A 24075-nucleotide genomic window follows, 5' to 3' on the forward strand; every position below is an offset into this window, starting at 1 on the left:
GCAGAAGGGACCATCTCATCTTGCCTTCTGTTTAACAAAGTGCAGATAACTTCTCCAACCAATGTCTAAAGAAGATTTTTTTTTAAAACATCTTGATTTAAAATTCTCACTGATGGAGAATCCACCATGATGGTTAGTAAATTGCTACAAAAGTTAATTATTTCTTTTTCAATGTCACTGTATCCCAGGCTGTCCTGTTAGCATAGCCAAAATTCTTTAGCCCTCAGCAAGTACATTTATATTTCGTCATAATAAAAATCAGGTTTGCTTACACCCAGCTTTCTCAGTGAGCAGCTCCTTCGGTATCAGTGACCTGTCCTCTTCATTAACTACGTCTCTGTTTTTGTGTCATTGGTAAACGTTATCAATGGTGAGTTCACGTTACTTTCCATATCACTGAAAATGTTAAAACAGTGTTAGGATATTCACAAAACCCCATTGGACCTCTGTAGATTCACACCTGTTAATATAAGAACATATGAACAGAAGAACGGCCATATTGGGTCAAACCAATGGTCCATCCAACCCAGTATCCTGTCTGCCAACAGCAGACAATACCAGATGCCCCAAAAGAAGTGATCACAACAGGTAATCCTCACGTGATCCCTCCCCCGTCACCCACCTCCAGACAAACTGAGGCTAGAGACACCATTCCTACCCATCCTGGCTAATAGCACCACAGATAGACCTAACCTCCATGAATCTATCTAGCCCTTTTTTTGAACCTTGTTAAACTCCTGTCTCCTGATAATTCCCTTCCACGCTTACATTTTGAAACCCAACACTTAGCCAGAGTCCATGTATTATGTGCCATGTCTTATTTGTATCCTTTGAGCTGTTTAATCAAAGTATTGTGCAATATGAAGTCAAATGGCTGTTACCTCAGCACTGTTACCTTTATCAATTGTGGTTGTACTGTCATCAAAAATGACACCCCGTTAGTTTGAAAGGATCCGTCAACTCAGGTTCAGTTGCATTAATTATATTGCTTTATTCATTGAGTTCCTTATTAACCATCTTGCATAAGGTCAATCTCAACCTGAGAAGTCGATACCTCCATTGCTTCTGCCATCTGCCCTCTTTAAACATTGGCATCTTGGATTGCTTCAGATCCTTGTTACCTGATGCTTGAAGAAAATTAGCCGTAACTGTCCAGTGTGCTCCCCAGCCAAGATTAACCCTCTTGAGTGTGAATTATCTAGATCTGCTGATTTTCAAATGTCTAACTTTAGTCAGAAAATCATACAAGGTTAGGTTGGAGCAAACCTCAGGAGTCACTCAGTCCAACCCCCTGCCCAAAGCAGGACCATTCCCAACTCAACCATCCCAGCCAAGGCTTGGTCAAGCCAGGTCTTCAAAATCTCTAGGGATGGAGATTCCACCCCTTTCCTAGGGAACCCAACCCAGTGCTTCACCCCCCTCCTAGGGAAATAGTTTATTCTAATTTCCAACCTAGAACTCCTCCCCTGCAACTTGAGACCATTGTTCCTCGTTCTGCCATCTGCCACCCCTGACAACAGCCTCTCTCCAGCCTCTTTGGAACCTCCCTTAAGGAAGTTGATGGCTGCTCTTAAATGCCCCCTCACTCTTCTCTTCTGCAGACTGAACAAGCCCAAATCCCTCAGCCTCTCCTCGTAGGTCATTTACTCCAGCCCCCCGAATAATTTTTGTTGCCCCAACGCTGGACCCTCTCCCTATCCAATGCGTCCACATCCTTTCTGTAGTGGGGGAGGGAGGGCAGAACTGGATGCAACACTTGAGAGGTAGCCTCACCAGTGTCGTATAAAGTGGAATAATCACTTCTCTAGATCAGCTGGAAATGCTCCTACTAACACAGCTCTCTTCCCAGCTCCTGCAATCTCCAGCTGCTTCTCACCTATTGGTGTCTGTTTAATATTCTTCTGCGACACGTGTGGAGTTGAGTGTGGTTTAGGCATCTTGAGGACTTTGAGAATACTGGTGGATGCCTCAATAGCTTGAAAAATCTGTCCCTGATTGGCTGTTGAATTTTTTCCTCGCCCTACACAGCGACAAAATATTTCCCATCAACTTATTTGAAAATCCCACACTACCACTTCTCCTTATTCCACAGGGGACTAATCTGGCATCTCCCAGTCACTGTCTGCTCCCGGGCTATTACATTCTCCGACGGGTTGAGAAGTCCCCCCTTTGTTGCCGGGAATGATCTGGCACCCCTCTAGTAAATAATTAGCCGTTATCAGTTGTCTGCAAAAAGAGGAGATACATCAGAAGACAGGAGCAAATTCCAGTACAGAGAAAAAATACTCCTGCCTTCTAATGCCCTAAACTCCATGCTTAACGAGGGCCTGGCCCAAAGACAGGGAAGTCCACGAGGGTCTCTTTGTTCTCTCTGGAAAGCTTGGGAGAAGCGCACGGAACTCTCTCACCTGCAGATCCGGAGCGATGTGCCTAAGGCGGGTGAGCAGTGGTAGCTCATGTATTGACAGAAAGAGAAACTGAGGCATGGAGGGGTTGTGTGAAGTTCACACAGCAAGTCAGTGACAGAGTCGGACAATCACCCACTCCTTATTTCCCATCTGCCGGAGTGGTGTTTTGAGCTACGAAAACAGCCTGCATATGAGTGAAGGAACCTGTCCACTTTTAGGGTATGTCTACACTACCCCCCTAGTTCGAACTAGGGGGGTAATGTATGCATACCGAACTTGCTAATGAAGCCCGGGATTTGAATTTCCCGGGCTTCATTAGCATAAAGCCGGCGCCGCCATTTTTAAAAGCCGGCTAGTGCGAACCCCGTGCCGCGCGGCTACTAGCAAGCTATTCCGAATTATCTGTATGCCTTGTTAGTCCGAACTATCTAGCCCGTGCCGCGTGTAGCCACGCGGCACGGGGTTCGCACTAGCTGGCTTTTAAAAATGGCGGCGCCGGCTTTATGCTAATGAAGCCCGGGAAATTCAAATCCCGGGCTTCATTAGCAAGTTCGGTATGCATACATTACCCCCCTAGTTCGAACTAGGGGGGTAGTGTAGACATACCCTCAGTTTTTTGTCTCCTTGACTCATCCCCCTGTAGCTGCCATGAAAGCTGCACCCCTGTGGCAGAGGCCATTGTGGTCTCTTACGCACTCAAGAGTTGCAGAAGAATGAGATAAAGACAAAACGCATGAGAGGGAGGAAAGATATAGACATATGTGACCCATGCACCGGTGACTCACCGTGGGAAACGTTTTCCCCGCACCAGCTGGGATCACCCCCGAACCTGGAGACCATGTCTGTTAACTCACAGATTTACCTGGTGTCCCTCAGGTCCTTCACTCCATTTATTTTTTTTTGGGGGGGGGGGGGGGGGGGTTGGAACATAGAATGACAATGTCCATGGTTCATTTGAATCATTGCTCTATGGAGGGGTTGGGAAGGAGGGTGCAAGGTGCAGGCTGCCCTGGGGAGAGGAGCTAACTCCAGCCCTCTCTCACCGCAGCAGTGTGGGGCCAGGTGAGAAGCGTCTCTCCATGGCCGCTGCAGGTCCAAAGGGCACAGCTGGAACACGGGGGACACGTCCCCCAGCTGGAGCAGGTCCCAATTTATTTGTCCCCTGTGTTCCCCAGCCAGTGTGAGGATGCAGCAAACTGAGCACTTTCCCCTCGCTCCCTAACAAACGGGAACAGCCGGCAATGTTCCTAAATGAATTGGAAGGGGGGATATTCAGTCTCCCATGCAGGTCCCTAAAAGGCACTTGGTGGGGGGGGATTGGGGCCGGCACAGTCCCGGACAGGAGTGGGGCACACCCACAACCAGCCCCATTCACCTGCCTTGGGGATTCTGTGTCTCTTTTCCATTTGGTTTTCTGAGAAGCAATCCCATTCTGGGCATATCCCGTTTTCCTGACACAACCCAACTTCTACACCACTCTACGTTATGATCAAAGGAAGCTGCCTACCGAATTTGGTGGCCCTAGCGCTTACCATTTGGGAAGAGTTCTTGGACAAACACGTTCACAGACAGACACACACGTACAGATACACAGACCCACAATCTTTCAACAAATATGTATGGTAGATACAAGGGGTTTAAATTATATTTCGGAGATAGACTCTCCCTCTCTCACTCTTTCTCACTCGCACACACACACACAGGCAGACACAGACAGACAGACAGACGCACACACACTTAAGAGGACTTAGATTTTTAGCTTTTTTTGAGAGAACTAACCAAACCTCACCTTTCTACCTTATAGTCTCTTGTTAGAGTGTAGCACTCCTAGATTCAGAGGGGGAAAAAATCACTGCAAAAGAGGGAGCCATCTTTCTCCTCCACTTACACATCAAACATTTAAAGGTTCCATAAATCTCCTCCTGCATATTACACAGATTTCTGTGCTGATTAGCATATCGTTCCATTCTCATTTCATTACCCTGAGGGTGCCTTTCCCCTTACCTGCTTTTACAGACGGCAACTCGGCAGGTCTCGCAAATAACCCCAATTTATATTCCTCGGAAGTGACCCTGGAGATTGCATCTCCATAGACTTTCATGGGCTTTTCTAGAATGTGCCAACCCCTGGCTTGGTACGGACGTTGTCCTCTGCTATAGATAAGCAGGGGACGTTAGGAAGCCTTGCTCCTCTGTGTCTGTTCTCTAGCAAACTCACCCATGTGCAATTGTTTAAGTTACTTGAACATTACAAATGGTCAGACTGAGAGAGGCCTATGGGAATTTTCAAAGCACGTCGGAACAGACATCCACCCAAGGCAGTGAGGGTTAGGTGTCAATGTGCATTAGAGAGTCCTGTTGGGTGCCCACACATTTTCCAATTCTTGCCCATTGTGCCCGTTGAAAGTTAGGAAACTGCATCAAAATTTAACCCTGCAGAAGCGAAGAGTGAGGGGAAATTTGAGAGCAGCCTTCAACTCCCTGAAGGGGGGTTCCAAAGAGGCTGGAGAGAGGCTGTTCTCAGTGGGGGCAGGTGGCAGAACAAGGAGAAATGGTCTCACATTGCAGTGGGGTAGGTCTAGGTTGTATATTAGGAAAAGCTATTTCACTAGGAGGGTGGGGAAGCACTAGAATGGGTTACCTAGGGAGGGGGTGGAATCTCCATCCCTAGAGATTTTGAAGTCCCAGCTTGACCAAGCCCTGGCTGGGATGATTGAGTTGGGGTTGTTCCTGCCTTGGACAGGGGGTTGGACTTCATGACTCCTGAGGTCTCTACCCACCCTAGGATTCTGTGATTAATAAGTGTAATAAGTGGTGTATGATACAGCAGTATAAAGTACCAGATGTTTAATGTCATTCAGATGTCTAGAGATACACAGTAGTCACTTAATTACCTATGAAAGACTGTTCCTGACACACCGTGCACTAGAAGTTCCCTAGTGTTCTTTAATATACAGGTTGAACCTCTCTAATCCGGCACCCTATGGCCTGACCGATGTTGAACCAGAGAATTTGCCTGACCACGGGAGATCAATATTGTCTAGCAGCATGACCAACACTGCCACTGCTTGCTGGGTACTTAGAAGACACTGAGGGGGTAAATCAAAGCCAAATATCCACACAGGACTGCAAGCCAGGACTGGGGGCTGTAAACAAACTTTACAGGTCTGCGGGAAACTTGTCCACTCCCATGAAAAGTGGACATTTGAATAACTAAAATCTTGCTGGACCACAGATGGAATATCAGGAATATCAGGCCTCATCATTGGAAACACAATGGAAACGTGCTAGACTAAGGACTAAATAACGTTTGAGTGAAGGACCACAGCATTGCTGAAATGACGCAGCTGGTCTTCCTTCCCTTCACAGAGACGTAGGCTGGGATCTTCCAGAAGACCAAGGGAGTTAGGTGCCCGACTCCCATTAAAATCAATGATGTTTGGGTAACTAAATTTCTTTAGGCACTTCAATAATTGCCAGTCTAATTTGCAGGGGATTGATGGAGGACCGAGTAGACCCTCTGTCAGAAGCTAGTCCCGTAATAATATAAAGACAAGCAAGAGGAGAATTCCATGTGAGACTCATGGTCTAATTGCATGCATGGCAACAGGGACACCGCCTTCTCAGAGGTCGGACTGAGCTGCTGCATTTGAGTGGCCAAGATGAAAGCCAATGCGTTTGGGGGCAGAAGACAGACGATGTCGCTTGTTCCCATCCAGAGCTGCTGACCAGGTTCTTTCAGAACCCATCCTGTGCGGAGAATGACGTACCCTACACCTGACCCGCAAAGTTAAACTTAAGGAAGTCTCCAGTAATACATGGGGGCATTCACTGCCTCATGCCAGCACAGTCCTCAGGACCAAAGGCACAGCCCAAGAGAAATCTATAGATGATAATGGAGGGCTTCTGTGATATTGCCCATCCACATTCCTCTCAGCTTGGTATGTCACCTGTCCAATGCTCTCTCTGTCCACTCGTCTCCTCAAACTTGCATTCTCCTGCCCCTTCCTATCTATCTGAATCTGAACTCAGTCACCTTTCTCCTTCTCTCTCTCCCCTTACACCATATCTATCTATCTATCTATCTATCTATCTATCTATCTATCTATCTATCTATCTATCTATCTATCTATCTATCTATCTATCTATCACTAATTGGGACGGGCACGTCACTGGGCAGGGGCATTTCACAGACATGGTGACTGAACTTGAATTCAAAACACGTCCTGGTTTCTGCCAGGCTCGTTGCTTGAGTCCATGTGAGCAGTGAACACCACAGGCCAGGCAAGTGGATTGGAGTTGACGAGGGGCCAGCTGGGGCTGTCACTTAGTTCAGGGCGGTGGTTCCAGGGTGACCAACTATCACAGAAGCCGTCCCTGGGGGCTGGCCGGGGAGTGGCCATGGGGAGGGCCCAGAGTGTGTGAGGTGCTGGGCCCTGGGGCTGCGGCTGGGCCGAGGGGTCTGATCAAAGATGGGCAGGGGCAGACCCAGCGGGAACGCAGCCTGGGCAGCGTCATGTGAAACAGGCTTATGTCATTGACTCAGGTTTAGGACACAAATAATCATTAGCTACAAACCCTGCCTCAACCTGTGCTCATTAAACCGTCCTCCTTAGCGACATGGCTACTAACGAGAAAGCTCCTCCGCTAGCTGGACAGCACCTGCCTCTCGGTGGGATTTACAGGGAGACTCCTGGCTCATTACACCTCCTCCTGCCTTAGCCAGAGCACTGAGCAGCGCCGCGCCGGCCAGGGAGCCGACAAACCTCGCTTGCAATTAAGGGCAGGTGGCAGAAATAAAGTTACCGGTTGTTTAAGTGGGTCCCGTGGGAGGTCGTTATCCGGGAGCGTTGCTGTGCGATGCGGGGGGGGGGGGGGGCAGGCCCAGGGGGGCTGATCAGATAGGAGAGTCAGAGGCGCTGAGCGGAGTTAGGCCAGGGAAGGGGCCGGTTGGTTTCGGTGGCCAGTCGCCCCGGCTGTGGTCAGTGACGGGGTCAGGCCTGCGAGGCCTTTTGGGAGGCGATTCCTTCACTCCCCCACGGCCCGGCCTAACGAGGGGGGTGGGCTGTAGGAAACCGAATTGTAAACACATCGGAGGGTCCCCCTGGGTCTGCCAGGCAGCCCGGCCCAGACGTAGGGAGTGAGGCAGCACCCGGCGCACAGGCCTCAATGCCAGATGAGCCAGTGTGCTGGGTTGTGACAGGCTTTGCTGGGCTTCCCACGACCCCCTGCGCTGCCTCTGTCCTCCCTCTGACCCTACATCCTCCTACCCTCTGCTTCCTCAGTCCTGGGATCAGCAACACACAAGCACACGCAGGCCACCAGTCCTGCCAGTCACAACGAGTCCTCACTGTCACCCACTGCCCTTCCATTTCTGGCTCTCCTATGCACACCACTCTACTATTGCCCTTCCACCCTACCCCACAGCCTCTGCTCTGTCTGAACTGCTCCATCGCGCACAACCCTGCTATTCTCAGAGAGTAGTTATTAATGATTCATGGTCCTGCTGGAAGGGCAGAACAAGTGGGGTTCTGCAGGGGTCTGTTTGGGGCCGGCTCTGTTCCATATCTCCAGCAGTGGTTTAGATATTGGCATAGAGGGGAAGCTTATTAAGTTTGCAGATGATCCCAAGCTGGGAGGGATTGAAAGTGCTTTGGAGGACAGAGTCAAAATTCAAACTGATCTGGATAAATTGCTCAAACAGTCTGAGGGAAATAGGATGGAGTTTAATAAGAACAAATACAAAGTGCTCCACTTAGGAAGGAACAATCCGTGTCACACACACAAAATGGGAAGTGACTCTCTAGGAAGGAATCCTGCAGAAAGGGACCTGGGGTCAGAGTGGAACACAAGCTAAATATGAGTCATCAATTGGACACTGTTGCAAAAAAAGCAAACATGATTCTGGGATTTATTAACAGGTGTGTTGCGAGCAAGGCACAAGGAGTCATTCTTCCGCTCTACTCTGCGTCGGTTTGGCCTCAGCTGGAGTATTGTGTCCAGTTCTGGGCAGCACATTTCAAGAAAGATGAGTTAAAATTGGAGAGGGTCCCGAGAAAAGCAGCAAAAATGATGAAAGGTCTGGAGGTATCCCTGTAGGATTGACGTGGTGACCTTCTGGGCAGCAGTTAAACCCATGCTATGCCATAGGTTTGGCCTGAAACTGGTTTGCTTTTGGGACACCAGGAAAACCAAAAGGGTCCAATATAGTTTATCTGTTGGCCAGTTTGCTTTTAGGACATCAGGTAAACCAACAGACTTCAATAGGGTTCACCTGCTGACCCACTTGCTTCCAGACCTCAGGAAAACCCCGAGAATGCAAAGGGGATGACCCCATTGTCAGCTTCCTTTCAGGAGAAAAGGGAAACCACATAGAAGCTAAGGAGTTGACCTGGTGTCCATTTTTTTTCAGGTCACCAACTCCACCTCTGCCCCCCACCTTGATCCTAGAGACAGACTCAAGTTTCCAAAGGGTTGACCTGTTGAGCTGCTTGCTTTCAGGACACCAGGTAAACCCTTAGATTGCAAAGGAGTTGACCTTATGGCCAATTTTATTTCAGCACAACAGGTAAACCCATAAGCTTCATCTGCACTATGAGTTTTCTCAGCAAAAAATATGCTAATGAAGGACCCATTTGCATGAGTTGTGATCTTATTAGCATATTTTCTTCTGACCTGTTTTTGCCTTGAACCATTTCTCCAGTTTGTCCACATCAGTTTGAATTATGACCCTATCCTCCAGAGCACTTGCAACCCCTCTCAGCTTGGTATCATCTGCAAACTTAATAAGCTTCCTCTCTATGCCAATATGTACATCATTGATGAACACAACCAGTCCCAAAACAGAAACCAGTGGAACCTCACTTGTAATGTCCTTCCATCAGGATTTGTGAACTGTTAATATAAACCATGGTACACCCCACATCTTGCATATTGTGTACAGAGGCAGTGGCCTCATTCAAAATAAAAAGATATATTGGCATTGGAAAAGGTTCAGAGAAGGGCAACAAAAGGTTTAGGGGTTTTGAACAGATTCCATATGAAGAGAAAATAAAAAGATTTAGACAGTTCAACTTAGAAAAGAGGAGGCTAATGGAGGACATGATAGAGGTCTATGAAATCATGAGTAGTGTGGAAAAGGTGAATTAGGAAAAGTTCCCATAACATAAGAAAGTCTGGCAGTTTGGGTCGCCAAATTAAATTAAAAGGTTGCAGTTTTAAAACAAAGGTGTTCAACAGTTTAACGTACAGAGGAGGAACATCAAAGATGCTTCTGTTGGTAGCACCATTTTGTCTAGGTCTGTCCCTGTCCAATGCAAACATGAAAATAAGTTGATAATCAAGCCAGTAAAATGAAAGTCGTTCAAAACTAACTTCATGTCCCACTGAATACCTTCCAGAAAGCCTTCTTCACTTCTTTATTTCTCAGTGTGTAGATGAAAGGGTTTAACAGTGGAGTTATGATAATGCTCAAAGTGTTGACAATCTTGTTGATCTCCAAAGGGTTCTCTGTGGAAAACCTGACATATAGGAAGATATTGGAGCCGTACCACATAATCACAACAATAAGATGAGCGGAGCATGTGGAAAAGGCCTTTTGCCGGCCTTGGGCTGACGGGATTCTCACGATGGTGGAGATGATGCAAATGTAGGAGACCACGGTTATCAAACACGATCCCAGGATGATGATGATTGATATGATGAGAACTGTGAATAGAAATTCAGAGATGTCTGAGCAGGAGAGAATGACCAAGGAATCGGGGCTGCAGTAGAAATGGTTGATGATGTTAGAGCCACAGAAGGACATCTTGGCCATCAGTGAAGTTGGGTAAGATATAATCAGAAAACCAGAGACCCAGGAGCCCAGGGCCAGCTGAGAGGACCTGGCACTGCTCATAATGGTGCTATAGCGCAACGGGTAGCAAATGGCCAGATAGCGATCATAGGCCATGACGGTCAAGAGGAAGAATTCCGTGCAGCCCAGGGCAAAAATGAAGTACATCTGAAGGATGCAGCTAAGAAAGGGGATGGTTTTGCTTTTCCACAGGAAGATGGTAATGGCTTTAGGGACACAGGCTGTGGTGTACCAGATCTCCAGGAAGGAGAGGTTGGAAAGGAAAAAGTACATGGGCATTTGGAGGTGAGGATGGACCATGACTAGAGCTATTATGGCAATGTTTCCTGCGACTGTCAGGACGTACGTTGTGGTAAACACCACAGAAAGAGAGATCTGCAAATATTGATTGCCGGAGAATCCCAGGAGGATAAACTCCTGTCTATTGGAGTGGTTTCTCTTCTCTACTCCAGATGGCAGCTCCATCTGTCAAGAGAAAAGAGATGTAACTGTGGGGCAGTTTTGTTGTATGGGTTGTTGGACAAGACATTCCCAAAGGTGTGGAAATGATTTAGAGGTCTAAGTCCCATTACAAAATCAGCTTACTTGATCAGGGCTCTAAAAGAGAGGAGTTTCTATATAACATAAGAACATAAGAATGGCCGTACCGGGTACCCCAGAGAGGGTGGACCGAAGACAATGATCAAGCGATTTGTCTCCTGCCATCCTTCTCCAGCTTTCTATCCCCTGGCTAATAGCCTTTTATGGACCTAATCTCCATGAAATTATCTAGCTTCTCTGTGTGAAGAAGAACTTTCTTTTATTAGTTTTAAACCTCCTACCCATTAACATCATTTTGTGTCCTCTAGTTCTTGTATTATGGGAACTAATAAATAACTTTTCTTTATTCACCCTCTCCACACCACTCATGATTTTGTAGATCTCTATCATATCCCCCCTAAATCTCCCCTTTTCTCAACTGAAAAGCCCCATCTCTTTAACCTCTCCTCATATGGGACCCGTTCCAAACCCCTAATCATTTTAGTTGCCCTTTTCTGAATCCTTTCCAAGGCCAAAATATCTTTTTTGAGGTGAGGAGACCACATCTGTACACAGTATTCAAGATGTGGGCGTACTATAGTTTTATACAGGGCCAGTAAGATATTCTGTGTCTTATTTTCTATCCCTTTCTTAATAATTCCTAGCATCCTATTTGCCTTTTTGACCGCCGCTGCACATAGTTTCAGAGAACTATCCACTATAACTCCAAGATCTCTTTCCTGATTCGGTGTAGCAAAATTAGCCCCTATCATACTGTACGTATGGTTGGGGTTATTTTTTTCTAATTTGCATTACTTTACATTAAATTTCATTTGCCATTTTGTTGCCCAATCACTCAGTTTGGTGAGATCTTTTTGAAGTTCTTCACAGTCTGCTTCTGTTTTGACTATCCTAAACATTTTGGTATCATCCGCAAACTTTACCACCTCGCTGCTTACCCCTTTCTCCAGATCATTTATGAATAAATTGAACAGGATTAGTCCCAGGACTGACCCTTAGGGAACACCACTAGCTACCTCGCTCCACTCTGAAAATGTATCATTTATTCCTACCCTTTGTTTTGTGTCTTTTAACCAGTTCTCAGTCCAAGAAAGGACCTTCCCTCTTATCCCACGGCCATGTAATTTACACAAGAGCCTTTTGTGAGGAACCTTGTCAAAGGCTTTCTGAAAATCCAAGTATATTATGTCTACTAGATCCCCCTTGTCCGCATGTTTGTTAACCCCGTCAAAGAACTCTAATAGATTAGTAAGACAGGATTTCCCTTTACAGAAACCATGTTGACTTTTCTCCAACAAATTATGTTCTTCTACGTGCCTGACAATTTTATCCTTTACTATTGTTTTGACTAATTTGCCTGGTTCCGACATTAGACTTACTGGTCTGTAATTGCCAGGATCACTTCTAGAACCCTTTCTAAAGTGTTTGGATGGCACCGTTGGAGATTTTCAGCAAGTGAGACTTTTGAAAGTCCTAGCTATTGTCCCCCTGAAGTTTTTGCCCGTTAAATACCTCTGAAAGTCTGGCTGTGAATGATCAAAGCTCCTTTGCATATTGGCCTTCCCTAGTCACCAAGGGTCAGATTTTCAAGGTTTTGAGGCATGTAGTGGGACTTTGAAAAATGTAGGGACCCATAAACTCATTGGTTGAATCAATTTGAAAATACAAAAGCCAGAAGGGACCATCTCATCTTGCCTTCTGTGTAACAAAGTTCAGGGAACTTCTCCAAACAATGTCTAAAGAAGATGATAGAAATGTAGCCGTGTGAAGATGGGTTTTTTTTAAACATTATCTTGATTTAAAAATTCTCATTGATGGAGAATCCACCATGATGGTTAGTAAATTGCTGCAAAAGTTAATTCCTCCCAGTTTTTCCCTAATTTCCCAGTCTGGTTTTGCCTAGCTGAAACTTCCAGACACAGTGTTGTGTTATAATTGTCTATGCTGGACTGACTCCCCATGAACACATGGTGAATTCACTCCTACATCTCCCTTTCACTAAGCTAACTAGACTAGGCTCCTTCAATCTGTTGTTTCCAGTGGTGCACTCTAATCTTTGAAGCATTCTTGAGGCTCTTGTTGAAAAAGTAGAGAGGTTTTCAAGATCTGTCTTTTTCAGTGTAGCTGTTTCCCAGGCTACCATCCTGTTGGCATGGCCTAAATTCTTTAGCCCTCAGCAAGTACATTTATATTTCATCATAATAAACGTCAGGTTTGCTTACACCCAGCTTTCTCAGTGATCAGCTCCTTCTGTATCAGTGACCTGTCCTCTTCATTAACTACGCTTTTGGTTTTGTGTCATCGGTAAACGTTATCATTGGTGTGTTCACGTTACTTTCCATATCACTGAAAATGTTAAAACAGTGTTAGGATATTCACAAAACCCCACTGGACCTCTGTAGATTCACACCTGTTAATATAAGAACATATACACAGAAGAACGGCCATATTGGGTCAAACCAATGGTCCATCCAACCCAGTATCCTGTCTGCCAACAGCGGACAATACCAGATATCCCAAAAGAAGGGAACACAACAGGAAATCCTCACGTGATCCCTCCCCCGTCACCCACCTCCAGACAAACGGAGGGTAGAGACACCATTCCTACCCATCCTGGCTAATAGCACCACAGATAGACCTAACCTCCATGAATCTATCTAGCCCTTTTTTTGAATCCTGTTGAAGTCCTGTTCCCTGATAATTCCCTTCCTCACTGACATTTTTGAAACCCAACACTTAGCCAGAGTCCATGTATTATGTGCCATGTCTTATTTGTATCCTTTGAGCTGTTTAATCAAAATATTGTGCAATACCAGGCCGAAAGGCTGTTACCTCAGCACTGTTACCTTTAACAATCACGGTTGTACTGTCATCAAAAAGACACCCCGTTAGTTTGAAAGGATCCATCAACTCAGGTTCAATTACAGTAATTATGTTACTTTATTCATTGAGTTCCTTTTTAGTCGTCGCATTATCTTGCCTGAAGTCAGTCTCGATCTGAGAAGTCTATAACTCCATTGGTCCTGCCATCAGCCCTCTTTAAACATTGGCACCTTAGATGGGTTCAGATCTTTGGAAGTTGCCCGATGCTCCAAGATTTAAGAATATCAATAGTAAATGCCCAGTGAGCTCCCCAGCCAATGTTTCTAACACTCGTGAATGTGAATTGTCTGGATCTGCTGATTTTCAAATGTCTAACTTGAATCATAGAATCATAGAAGGTTAGAGTAGGAGAAAACCTCAGGAATCATCGAGTCCCTCCCCTTGCCCAAAGCAAGGCAAGACCCAACACAATCATCCCAGCCAGGGCTTGGTCAAGCTGGGACTTCAAAACCTCTAGGGATGGAGATTCCACCCCCTCCCTAGGGAACCCATCCCAGTGCTTCCCCACCCTCGTAGGGAAATCATTTTTCCTAATATCCAACCAAGACCTCCCCCACTGCAACTTGAGCCCATTGCTCCTCGTTCTGCCAACTGCCATCACTGAGAACAGCCTCTCTCCATCCTCTTTGGAACATCCCTTCAGGGACTTGACAGCTGCTCTCAAATCCCCCCCACTCTTCACTTCTGAGGACTAAAGAAGTCCAAATCTCTCTGCCTCTCCTCATAGGTCATGTGCTCTAACCCCTGAATTATTTTCTTTGTCCATCGCCCCCGTTGGACCCTCTCCAATGCATCCACATCCTTTCATAGAATCTTAGAATCATAGAATACTAGGACTGGAAGGGACCTCAAGAGGTCATCGAGTCCAGTCCCCTGCTCTCATGGCAGGACCAAATACTGTCTAGACCATTCCTGATAGACATTTATCCAACCTGCTCTTAAATATCTTCAGAGATGGGGATTCCACAACCTCCCTGGGCAATTTATTCCAGTGTTTGACCACCCTGACAGTTAGGAATTTTGTCCTAATGTCCAACCTAAACCTCCCTTGCTGTAGTTTAAGTCCATTGCTTCTTGTTCTATCCTCAGAGGCTGAGATGAACAAGTTTTCTCCCTCCTCCTTATGACATCCTTTCCTGTAGTGGAGGGCCCAGAACTGGACACAATACTCTAAGGCTGTGTCTAGACTACATGCCTCTGTCGGCAGAGGCATGTAGATTAGACAGATCGGCAGAGGGAAATGAAGCCGCGATTAAAATAATCGCGGCTTCATTTACATTTAAATGGCTGCCCCGCTCTGCCGATCAGCTGTTTGAAACCTCTCGTGAAACCAGGTTTACCTGTGCCGATCAAGAAAGGCTTCTTTGTCGACACGGCGCGTCCAGACTGCCCCGATCTGCCGACAAACAGCTGATGTGGCCTCACCAGTACGAAAAAGAGGGGAATAATCACTTCTCTAGATTGGCTGGAAATGCTCCTACTAACACAGCTATCTTCCCAGCTCCTGCAATCTCCAGCTGCTTCTCACCTATTTGTCTGCAAAATTAGGAGAAATTAGGGGGAAAGGATCTGTCCGGGGATGCATCAGCAGACAGGAGCAAAGTCCAGCACACAGATGAAATGCTCCTGCCTACTAATGCCCTAAACTCGATGCTTAACGAGGGCCTGACCCAAAGACAGGGAAGTCCATGAGGGTCTCTTTGTTCCCTCTGGAAAGCTTGGGAGAAGCGCACAGAACTCTCTTACCTGCAAATCTGCAGCCATGTGCCTAAGGCAGATGAGCAGTGGTAGCTCATGTATTGTCAGATTGGGAAACTGAGGCATGCAGGAGTTGTGTGCAGTTCACACAGCAATTCAGTGACAGAGTCTGACAATCACCCACTCCTTATTTCCCATCTGCCGGAGTGGTGTTTTGGGCTACGAAAAAAGCCTGCATCTGAATGAAGGGACCTGTCCACTTTTAGTTTTTTGTCTCATTGACTCAGCCCCCTGCAGCTGCTGTGAGAGCTGCACCCCTGTGGCAGAGGCCATTGTGGTCTCTTACGCACTCAAGAGTTGCAGAAGAATGAGATAAAGACAGAACATGTGAGAAAGAGGAAAGATGTGGACATATGTGACCCACGCACCGGTGACTCACCGTGGGAAACGTTTTCCCCGCACCAGCTGGGATCACCCCCGAACCTGGAGACCGTGTCTGTTAACTCACAGATTTATCTGGCGTCCCTCGGGTCCTTCACTCCATTTATTTGGGGGGAATGAAAATGTCCATGGTTCATTTGAATCATTGCTATGGGGAGGGGTTGGAGAGGAGGGTGCAAGGTTCAGGCTGCCTGGGGAGAGGGGCTAACCCCAGCCCTCTCTCACCGCAGCAATGTGGGGCCAGGTGAGACGCGTCTCTCCATGGCCGCTGCAGGTCCAACGGGCACAGCTGGGGGAGGGAGGGCACGTCCCCCAGCTGGGGCAGGTCCCAATTTATTTGTCCCCTGTGCTCCCCAGCTAGCAAACTAGGCACTTTCCCCTTGCTCCATGAAGAAGGGGAACAGCCAGAAATGTTCCTATGTGAATTGGAAGAGGGGATATTTAGTCCCCCATGCAGGTCCCTAAAAGGTAGTTGGTGGGTGAGGATTGGGGCCGGCACAGTCCTGGACAGGAGTGGGGCACACCCACAACCAGCCCCATTCATCTGCCTTTGGGATTCTGTGTCTCTTTTCCATTTGGTTTCCTGAGAAGCGATCCCATTCTGGGCATATCCCGTTTTCCTGACACAATCCAACTTCTACACCTCTCTAAGTTATGATCAAAGGAAGCTGCCTACCGAATTTGGTGGCCCTAGCGCTTACCGTTTGGGAAGAGTTCTTGGACAAACACACTCACAGACAGACACACACATACAGATACACAGACCCACAATCTCTCAACAAATATGTACGGAGATTTAACAAATACAGGAGATTTAAATTATATTTCTGGGGTAGACTCTTTCTCTCTCTCTCTCTCTCTCACACACACACACACACACACACACACACACACACACACACACACACACACACACTTTGGACGACCTAGTTTTTTAGCTTTTGTTGAGAGAACTAGCCAATCGCCTCCTTCCGACTGTGTGTTCTCTCATTAGAATGTAGCACTCCTGGATTCTAAGAAAAAAAAATCATTGCCAATGACGGTGCCCTATTTTTCTCCAGTTATAAATCAAACATTTAAAGGTTTCATAAACATTCTCCTACATATTACACAGATTTCTATGTTGATTAGCGTCTCATTCTGTTTGCATTTCGTTACCATGCGGGTGCCTTTCCCCTTACCTGCTTTGTTTACGGACGGCACCTTGGCAGGTCTCGCAAATAACCCCAATTTATATTCCTCAGAAGTGACTCTGGAGATTGGGTCTCCACAGACTTTCATGGGCTTTTCTAGAATGTGCCAGCCCCTGTCTTGGTACAGACGTTGTCCTCCGCTATAGATAAGCAGGGGGCATTAGGGAGCCTTGCTCCTCTGTGTCTGTTCTCTTGCGAACTCACCCATGTGCAATTGTTTAAGTTACTTGGAAATCACAAAAGGTTAGACTGAGGGAAATCCGTTGTAATTTTCACATACCACCTGGGAGCTAACATCCACCCAGAGCAGCGACGGTTAGGTGTTCATATGCATTTGAGAGTCTGGTTGGGTGCCCACACGTTTTCCAATTCTTGCCCATAGTGCCTGTTGAGAGTTAGGAAACTGCATCAAAATTTAACCCTGCAGAAGAAAAGAGTGAGGGGGGATTTGAGAGCAGCCTTCAACTACCTGAAGGGGGGTTAAAAAAGGATGAAGAGAGGCTGTTCTCAGTGGTGGCAGATGGGAGAATGAGGAGGAATGGTCTCACGTTGCAGTGGGGGGAGGTCAAGGTTGGATATAAGGAAAAACGATTTCCTTAGGGGTGTGGGGAAGCCCTGGGATGGGGTCTCTAGGGAGGGGGTGGAATCTCCATCCCGAGAGGTGTTTCAGTCCTGGCATGACCAAGCCCTGGCTGGGTTGATTTAGTTGGGTTAGTCCTGCCTTGGGCAGGGGGTTGGACTTGATGACTCCTGAGGTCTCTACCCATCCTGGAATTCTGTGTAATAAGTGGTGTAAGATACAGAAGTACAAAGTACCAGATGTTTAATGTCATTCAGATGTCTAAAGATACGCAATAGTCACTTAATTACCTATGAAAGACTGTTCCTGACACATGCTTCTGGTGTGCACTAGAAGTTTCCTAGTCTGCTTTAATGTATAGGTGAACCTCTCTAATCCGGCACCCTAAGGCCTGACCGGTGCCGAAACAGAATTTGCCGGACCACAGGAGGTCAATATTGTCTAGTAGCATGACCAACACTGCCACTGCTTCCTGGGTACCTAGAAGACATTTAGGGGTAAATCAGAGCCAAATAACCACACAGGACCGCAAGCCAGGACTGGGGGTTGTAAACAAACTTCATGGGACTGTGGGAAAGTTGGCCACACCCATGAAAAGTGGACATCTGAATAACTAAATCTTGCTGGACCACAGATTTTGCCAGATCAGAGAGTGCCGGATTAGAGAGGTTCAACCTGTCGTACATTTCGAACCCCCCAGTGGACTCAATGCAGGTTGGACATGAAAAGTGCCTTTGAATACCTGAAATATTGGTACTACTTGCTCCCTTAGCACCATTGTGGAACTCAGCCCTAGTGCTTAGCTAGCCGCTGTACCAAGTCATTGTGCTTGTGAGATCTGGAGCTGACTAGAGCATTTGCTAACCCCATGGGGGTGAAGATAACCGGGGAATATCAGGCCTCATCATTGGAAACACAATGGAAACGTGCTAGACTAACGACTAAATAGTGACAAAATCACTAAATCATTGCCGAAGCTTCGCAGCAGCTCTTCCTTCCCTTTCCAGAGACGTAGGTTGGGATCTTCAAGAAGACATAGGGAATTAGGTGCCTGACTCCCATTAAAATCAATGATGTTTGGGCAACTAAATTCCTTTAGGCACATCAAAAATTACCAGTCCTATTTGCCAGGGGATTGACCAGAGGAAGGAGTAGACCCTGCGGCAGAATCGAATCCCGTAAGAATGTCAGATGAGTGAGAGAATTAGAACGTGGCATTACGTCCCCTCGATTCCATCTGAGACTCATGATCAAACTACCAGGTGTGGCAGCAGGTACACTCCCTTTTCAGGGGTCGCTCAGAGCTGCTGCATGTAAATGAGCAGCCCAGACGGGAGCCGATGTGTTTGGGGGCAGAACACAGGCCTTGTCACCTGTTTCCATCTAGAGCTCCTGGTCAGGTTCTGTCAGAACCCCTCCTGTGCGGAGAAAGACGTACCCTGCACTTGATCTGCTTAGTAAAACTTAAGAAGCTCTCTAGTAATGCACTGGGTATTCACTGCCTCATACCAGCACTGTCCCCAGGACCTCAGGACCAAAAGCCTAAACTGAAAGAGATCTACAGATGATACGGGAGGGCCTCTGTGATATTGCCCATCCATACTTGTCGTCCTGGAGTATCATCTGTCCAATTCTTTCTTCATCCATTTGTGTAATCAAACTTGTGTTCTCCTGCCCCCTTCCTATCTATCTCAATCTGCATTCAGTCACCCTTCTCTCTCTCTCTCTCTCTCTCTCTCTCTCTCTCTCTCAATCTCTCTCTCACTAATTGGAACAGACATATCACTGGGCCAGGACTGTCAGGCGGGTGCATTTCACAGTCATGGTCACTAAATTGAAATTCAAACCACGTTCTGGTTCATGGTCCCTGCCGGGCTTCTTGCTTGTGTCCGTGTGAGCCACGAGCGTCCCAGGCCAGGCCAGGGGATGGGAGCTGATGAGGGGCCGACTGGGGCTCTCACACAGCTCAGGGTGGTGGATCCAGGGGGACCGACCATCACAGGAGCTGTTGCCCTCACTGGCAGCTGGCCGGGGAGTGGCCGTGGAGAGCGGCCCAGGTGTGTGAGGTGCTGGGCCCTGGGGCTGCGGCTGGGCCGAGAGGTCTGATCAGAGATGGGCAGGGGCAGAACCAGCAGGAACGCAGCCTGGGCAGCATCGTGTGGAACAGGCTGATGTTCCTGACTCTGGCTTAGGACACAGATAATCATCAGCTAGAAACCCTGCTTCGTCCTGTGCTCATTAAACCGTCCTCGTTAGCAACACAGCTACCAATGAGAGAGCCCCATGCTAGCCCGGCAGCACTGGCCTCTCGGTGGGATTTACCAGGTGTTCCTGGCTCATTACACCTCCTCCTGCCTTAGCCAGAGCGCTGAGCAGCGCCGCGCCGGCCGGGGAGCCGACAAACCTCGCCAGCAATTAAGGGCCGGCGGCAGAAGCAAAGTTACCAGTTGTTTGAGTGGATCCCGCGGGAGGCCGTTAGCCGGGAGCGTTGCTGGGCGATGCGGGGGGCAGGCCCAGAGGGGCTGATCAGAGAGGAGAGTCAGAAGCGCTGAGCGGAGTTAGGCCGGGGAAGGGGCCGGTTGGTTTCGGTGGCCAGTCGCCCCGGCTGTGGGCAGTGACGGGACCAGGCCTGCGAGGCCCTTTGGGAAAGCGATTCCTTCACTGCCCCATGGTCCGGCCTAGCGAGGGGCGTACACCGGGAGCTGGATTGCGGGAAACCGAATTGCAAACACACTGGAGGGTCCCCCTGGGTCCGCCAGGCAGCCCGGCCCAGCCGCTGGGATAGAGGCAGCGCCCGGTGTGAAGGCCTCAGTGCCAGATAAGCCAGCGTTCGTGGGTTGTGACAGGCTTTGCTAAATATGAGTCAGCAGTGTGACACTATTGCAAAAAAAGCAAACATGGTTCTGGGAGGCATTAACAGGGGTTTTGTGAGCAAGATATGAGAAGTCATTCTTCCGCTCTACTCTGCACTAGTTAGGCCTCAATTGAAGTATTGTGTCCAGTTCTGGGCACCGCATTTCAAGAAACATGGGGAAAAGTTGGAGAAGGTCCAGAGAGGAGCAGGAAAAATGATGACCGGTCTGGAGGTGTCCCTGCAGGATTGATGTGGTGACCTTCTGGGCAGCAGTTAAACCCATGGCATGCCACAGATTTATCCTGGAACCTGGTTTGCTTTTGGGACACCAGGAAAACCAAAAGGCTCCAATATAATTTATCTGTTGGCCATTTTGCTTTTAGTACATCAGGAAAACCCATAGAATTCAGTGGGGTTGACCTGCTGACCCGCTTGCTTCCAGACCCCAGGAAAACCCAGAGAATGCAAAGGCAATGACCCCATTGTCAGCTTCCTTTCAGGAGACCAGGGAAACCCCATAGAAGCTAAGGGGTTGAGCTGATGGCCAGCTTGCTTTAAGAGGTTGACCTGGAGGCCACTTTGATTTCAGGCCCTTTGATAAAACCAATAGTGCTGAATGGGGTTGACCTGGTGTCCATTTTTCTTTCCCGTCACCAACTCAACTGCGGCCACCACCTTGAATCCTAGGGACTGCCCCAAGGATTCCAAAGGGTTGACCTGGTGAGCCGCTTGCTTTCAGGACACCAGGTAAACCCATGGTCTATGTCTGCACCGTTGGCTTCTTGTGCCAGAAATATGCAAATGAGAGTAAGTGTGGAATATCGCCAAGCCTCATTTGCATACTTAATGAGCCACCATTTTTGCAGGAGAGGCTCTTGCACCAGAAGGAGCATCTACCCTGCCCCTTCTTGCACAAGAAAAACCCTCTTGCACATTGCCGTTATTTCTGAAAATAATCAGCATTGCGCAAGAGGGGTTTTCTTGTGCAAGGAGGAGTGGTGTAGACGCTCGTTCTGGTGCAAGAGCCTCTACTGAAAAATGGCAGCTCATTAGGTATGGAAATGAGGTTCAGCAATATTCTAAGCTTAGCCTCATCTGCATATTTTCAGCGCAAAAAGCTGGCAGTGTAGACATGGCTGTAGCGTCTGAAGGTGTTGACCTGATGGTCAATTTCATTTTAGGACTGCAGGTAAACCCATAGGCTATATCTACATTATGGGTTTTCTCAGCAAAAAATATGCTAATGAGGGACTCATTTGCATGAGTTGTGATCTCATTTGCATATTTTCTGCCGATCTGTTTTTGCCTTGCGGTTTTTGCTTAAAACCTCCTTTTCCCGACAGATTGGCAAGCCTTCTTTGGGGCGCAATGTGGGAAAAACCCTGTAACATTATCATTCTCATACAACTTTGTATTAAAATCTTGTCCTTTTAGATACGTTTTTATTCTTATAGAATCCTTGTATTAAGAAACTTTCATTTATATATATATAGATCTTGTAAGCCTTCTTATAGAATCTCTTGTAGTAAGAAACTTTGTTTAAGGTAAAGAAAAAATGTCTTTTGAGCTCTCCGCTTCCCTTGATTGTCCTGTTGAAATAAATGAGGTGTGAATGGAGAATGAAAGGTGAGCACCTCCAGAAACAGTCCCAAGGGTGGAGAGGGACTGGGAGCCAGGTCTAAGACAATACCTGTAAAGTGAGCTCATTAAGAAGAGTGGACATACAGACAGCCTTGGGAGCCAAGCAAGTGCCCGCCCTAGAAAGAACTCTGTTTAAAGCATTACAAAAGCAAGGTGATGACTAACAGGCTGCATGAGAGCGATAAATACGAGGCATCTTGCAGAGGGACACCGGGTTTTCGTCTTCTCAACATGGGAGCATCGATCCGGGTCGGCAGAAGCCCCTCCCCCATCAAACTCACCTGGCCAGTGTTAATAAAGCTCAGAATCATGTCCCCTAGATCCCTTTCCCTGTGTGTGTGTGTGTGTGTGTGTGTGTGTGAGAGAGAGAGAGAGAGAGAGAGAGAGAGAAATGGACTGTTCCTTCCTAAGTGGAGCACTCTGCGTTTGTCCTTATTAAACTTCATTCTATTTCCCTCAGACCATTTCTCCAGTTTGTCCAGATCAGTTTGAATTCTGACCCTATCCAACAAAGGACTTGAAACCCCTCCCAGCTTGGCATCGTCTGCAAACTTAATAAGCATCCTCTCTATGGCAATATGTAAATGGTTGATGAACAGAACCAGTCTCAAAACAGACATGTGTGGAACCCCAGTTGCTATGCCCTTCCAGCAGGATTTGTGAACCGTTAATATAAACCATGGTACACCCGCATCTTGAATAGTGTGTACAAAGGTGGGGTCCTCATTCAAAACAAAAGACATACTGGCATTGGAAAAGGTTCAGAGAAGGGCAACAAAAAGGATTAGGGGTTTTGAACAGATTTCATATGCGAAGAAATGAAAATAAGTTGATAATCAAGCCAGTAAAATGAAAGTCGTTCAAAGCTAACCTCATCTCCCACCGAATACCTTCCAGAAAGCCTTCTTCACCTCTTTATTTCTCAGTGTGTAGATGAAAGGGTTTAACAGTGGAGTTACGATAATGCCCAAAATGTTGACAATCTTGTTGATCTCCAAAGAGTTTTCTGTGGAATACCTGATATATAGGAAGATATCGGAGCCGTACCACAGACTCACTACAATAAGATGAGCAGAGCATGTGGAAAAGGCCTTTTGCCGTCCTTGGGCTGACGGGATCTTCACGATGGTGGAGATGATGCAAATGTAGGAGACCATGGTTATCAAGCACGATCCCAGGATGACGATGATTGATATGATGAGAACTGCGAATTGAAATGCCGAGGTGTCTGAACAGGAGAGAATGACCAAGGAATCGGGGCTGCAGAAGAAATGGTCGATGACATTAGAGCCACAGAAGGACATCTTGGCCATCAGTGAAGTTGGGCAAGATATGATCACAAAACCAGAGACCCAGGAGCCCAGGATCAGCTGAGCAGACTTGGTGTTGCTCATGATGGCGCTATAGCGCAATGGATAGCAAATGGCCAGATAGCGGTCATACGCCATGACAGTCAAGAGGAAAAATTCCGTACTGCCAAGGGCGAAAATGAAGTACATCTGCAAGATGCAGCTAACGAAGGGGATGGTTCTGCTTTTCCCCAGGAAAATGGTAATTGCTTTAGGGACACAGGCTGTGGTGTACCAGATCTCCAGGAAGGCGAGGTTGGAAAGGAAAAAGTACATGGGCATTTGGAGGTGAGGATGGACCATGACTAGAGCTATTATGGCAACGTTTCCTGCGATTGTCAGGACGTACATCGTGGTAAACACCACAGAAAGAGAGATCTGCAAATACTGATTGCCGGAGAATCCCAGGAGGATAAACTCCTGCCCATTGGACTGGTTTCCCGTTTCTACTCCATATGCCAACTCCATCTGTCAAGAGAAAAAAGATGTAATTGAGGGGCAGTTTTGTTCTATGGGTTGTTGGTCAGGACCTTTGCAAAGCTGTGGAAATGATTTAGAGGTCTAAGTCCCATAACAAAATAATCTAAGTTGATCAGGGCTCTAAAGGTGAGAAGTTTCTAAAGTGTTTAGATGG

General features: G+C 47.2%; 3 protein-coding genes across 3 annotated transcripts in view; 1 reads left to right on the forward strand and 2 right to left on the reverse strand.

The window, feature by feature from the left end:
- The window catches only part of LOC102448380 (olfactory receptor 14A16-like), a 111676-nt gene that overhangs the window by 26283 nt on the left and 61318 nt on the right, over positions 1-24075 (forward strand). The window lies entirely within an intron of this gene.
- LOC102447136 (olfactory receptor 6F1-like) lies at positions 9783-10703 on the reverse strand. Its single transcript, XM_014579832.2, has one exon. It carries the CDS (start codon positions 10560-10562, stop codon positions 9783-9785), a length of 780 nt encoding a protein of 259 aa, XP_014435318.2. The 5' UTR covers positions 10563-10703.
- Positions 22965-23792, reverse strand: LOC102447387 (olfactory receptor 6F1-like). The gene has a single exon (XM_006135718.2). The coding sequence runs from the start codon at positions 23790-23792 to the stop codon at positions 22965-22967; it is 828 nt and encodes a 275-aa protein (XP_006135780.2).

Source organism: Pelodiscus sinensis, chromosome 30, assembly GCF_049634645.1.
Source record: "Pelodiscus sinensis isolate JC-2024 chromosome 30, ASM4963464v1, whole genome shotgun sequence".
NCBI lineage: Eukaryota > Metazoa > Chordata > Testudines > Trionychidae > Pelodiscus > Pelodiscus sinensis.

What these genes read in the sequence shown, in the direction of transcription:
- LOC102447136 (XM_014579832.2), bottom strand. Translation starts at nt 10,562, where the DNA reads ATGGTCCATCCTCACCTCCAAATGCCCATGTACTTTTTCCTTTCCAAC.
- LOC102447387 (XM_006135718.2), bottom strand. Translation starts at nt 23,792, where the DNA reads ATGTACGTCCTGACAATCGCAGGAAACGTTGCCATAATAGCTCTAGTC.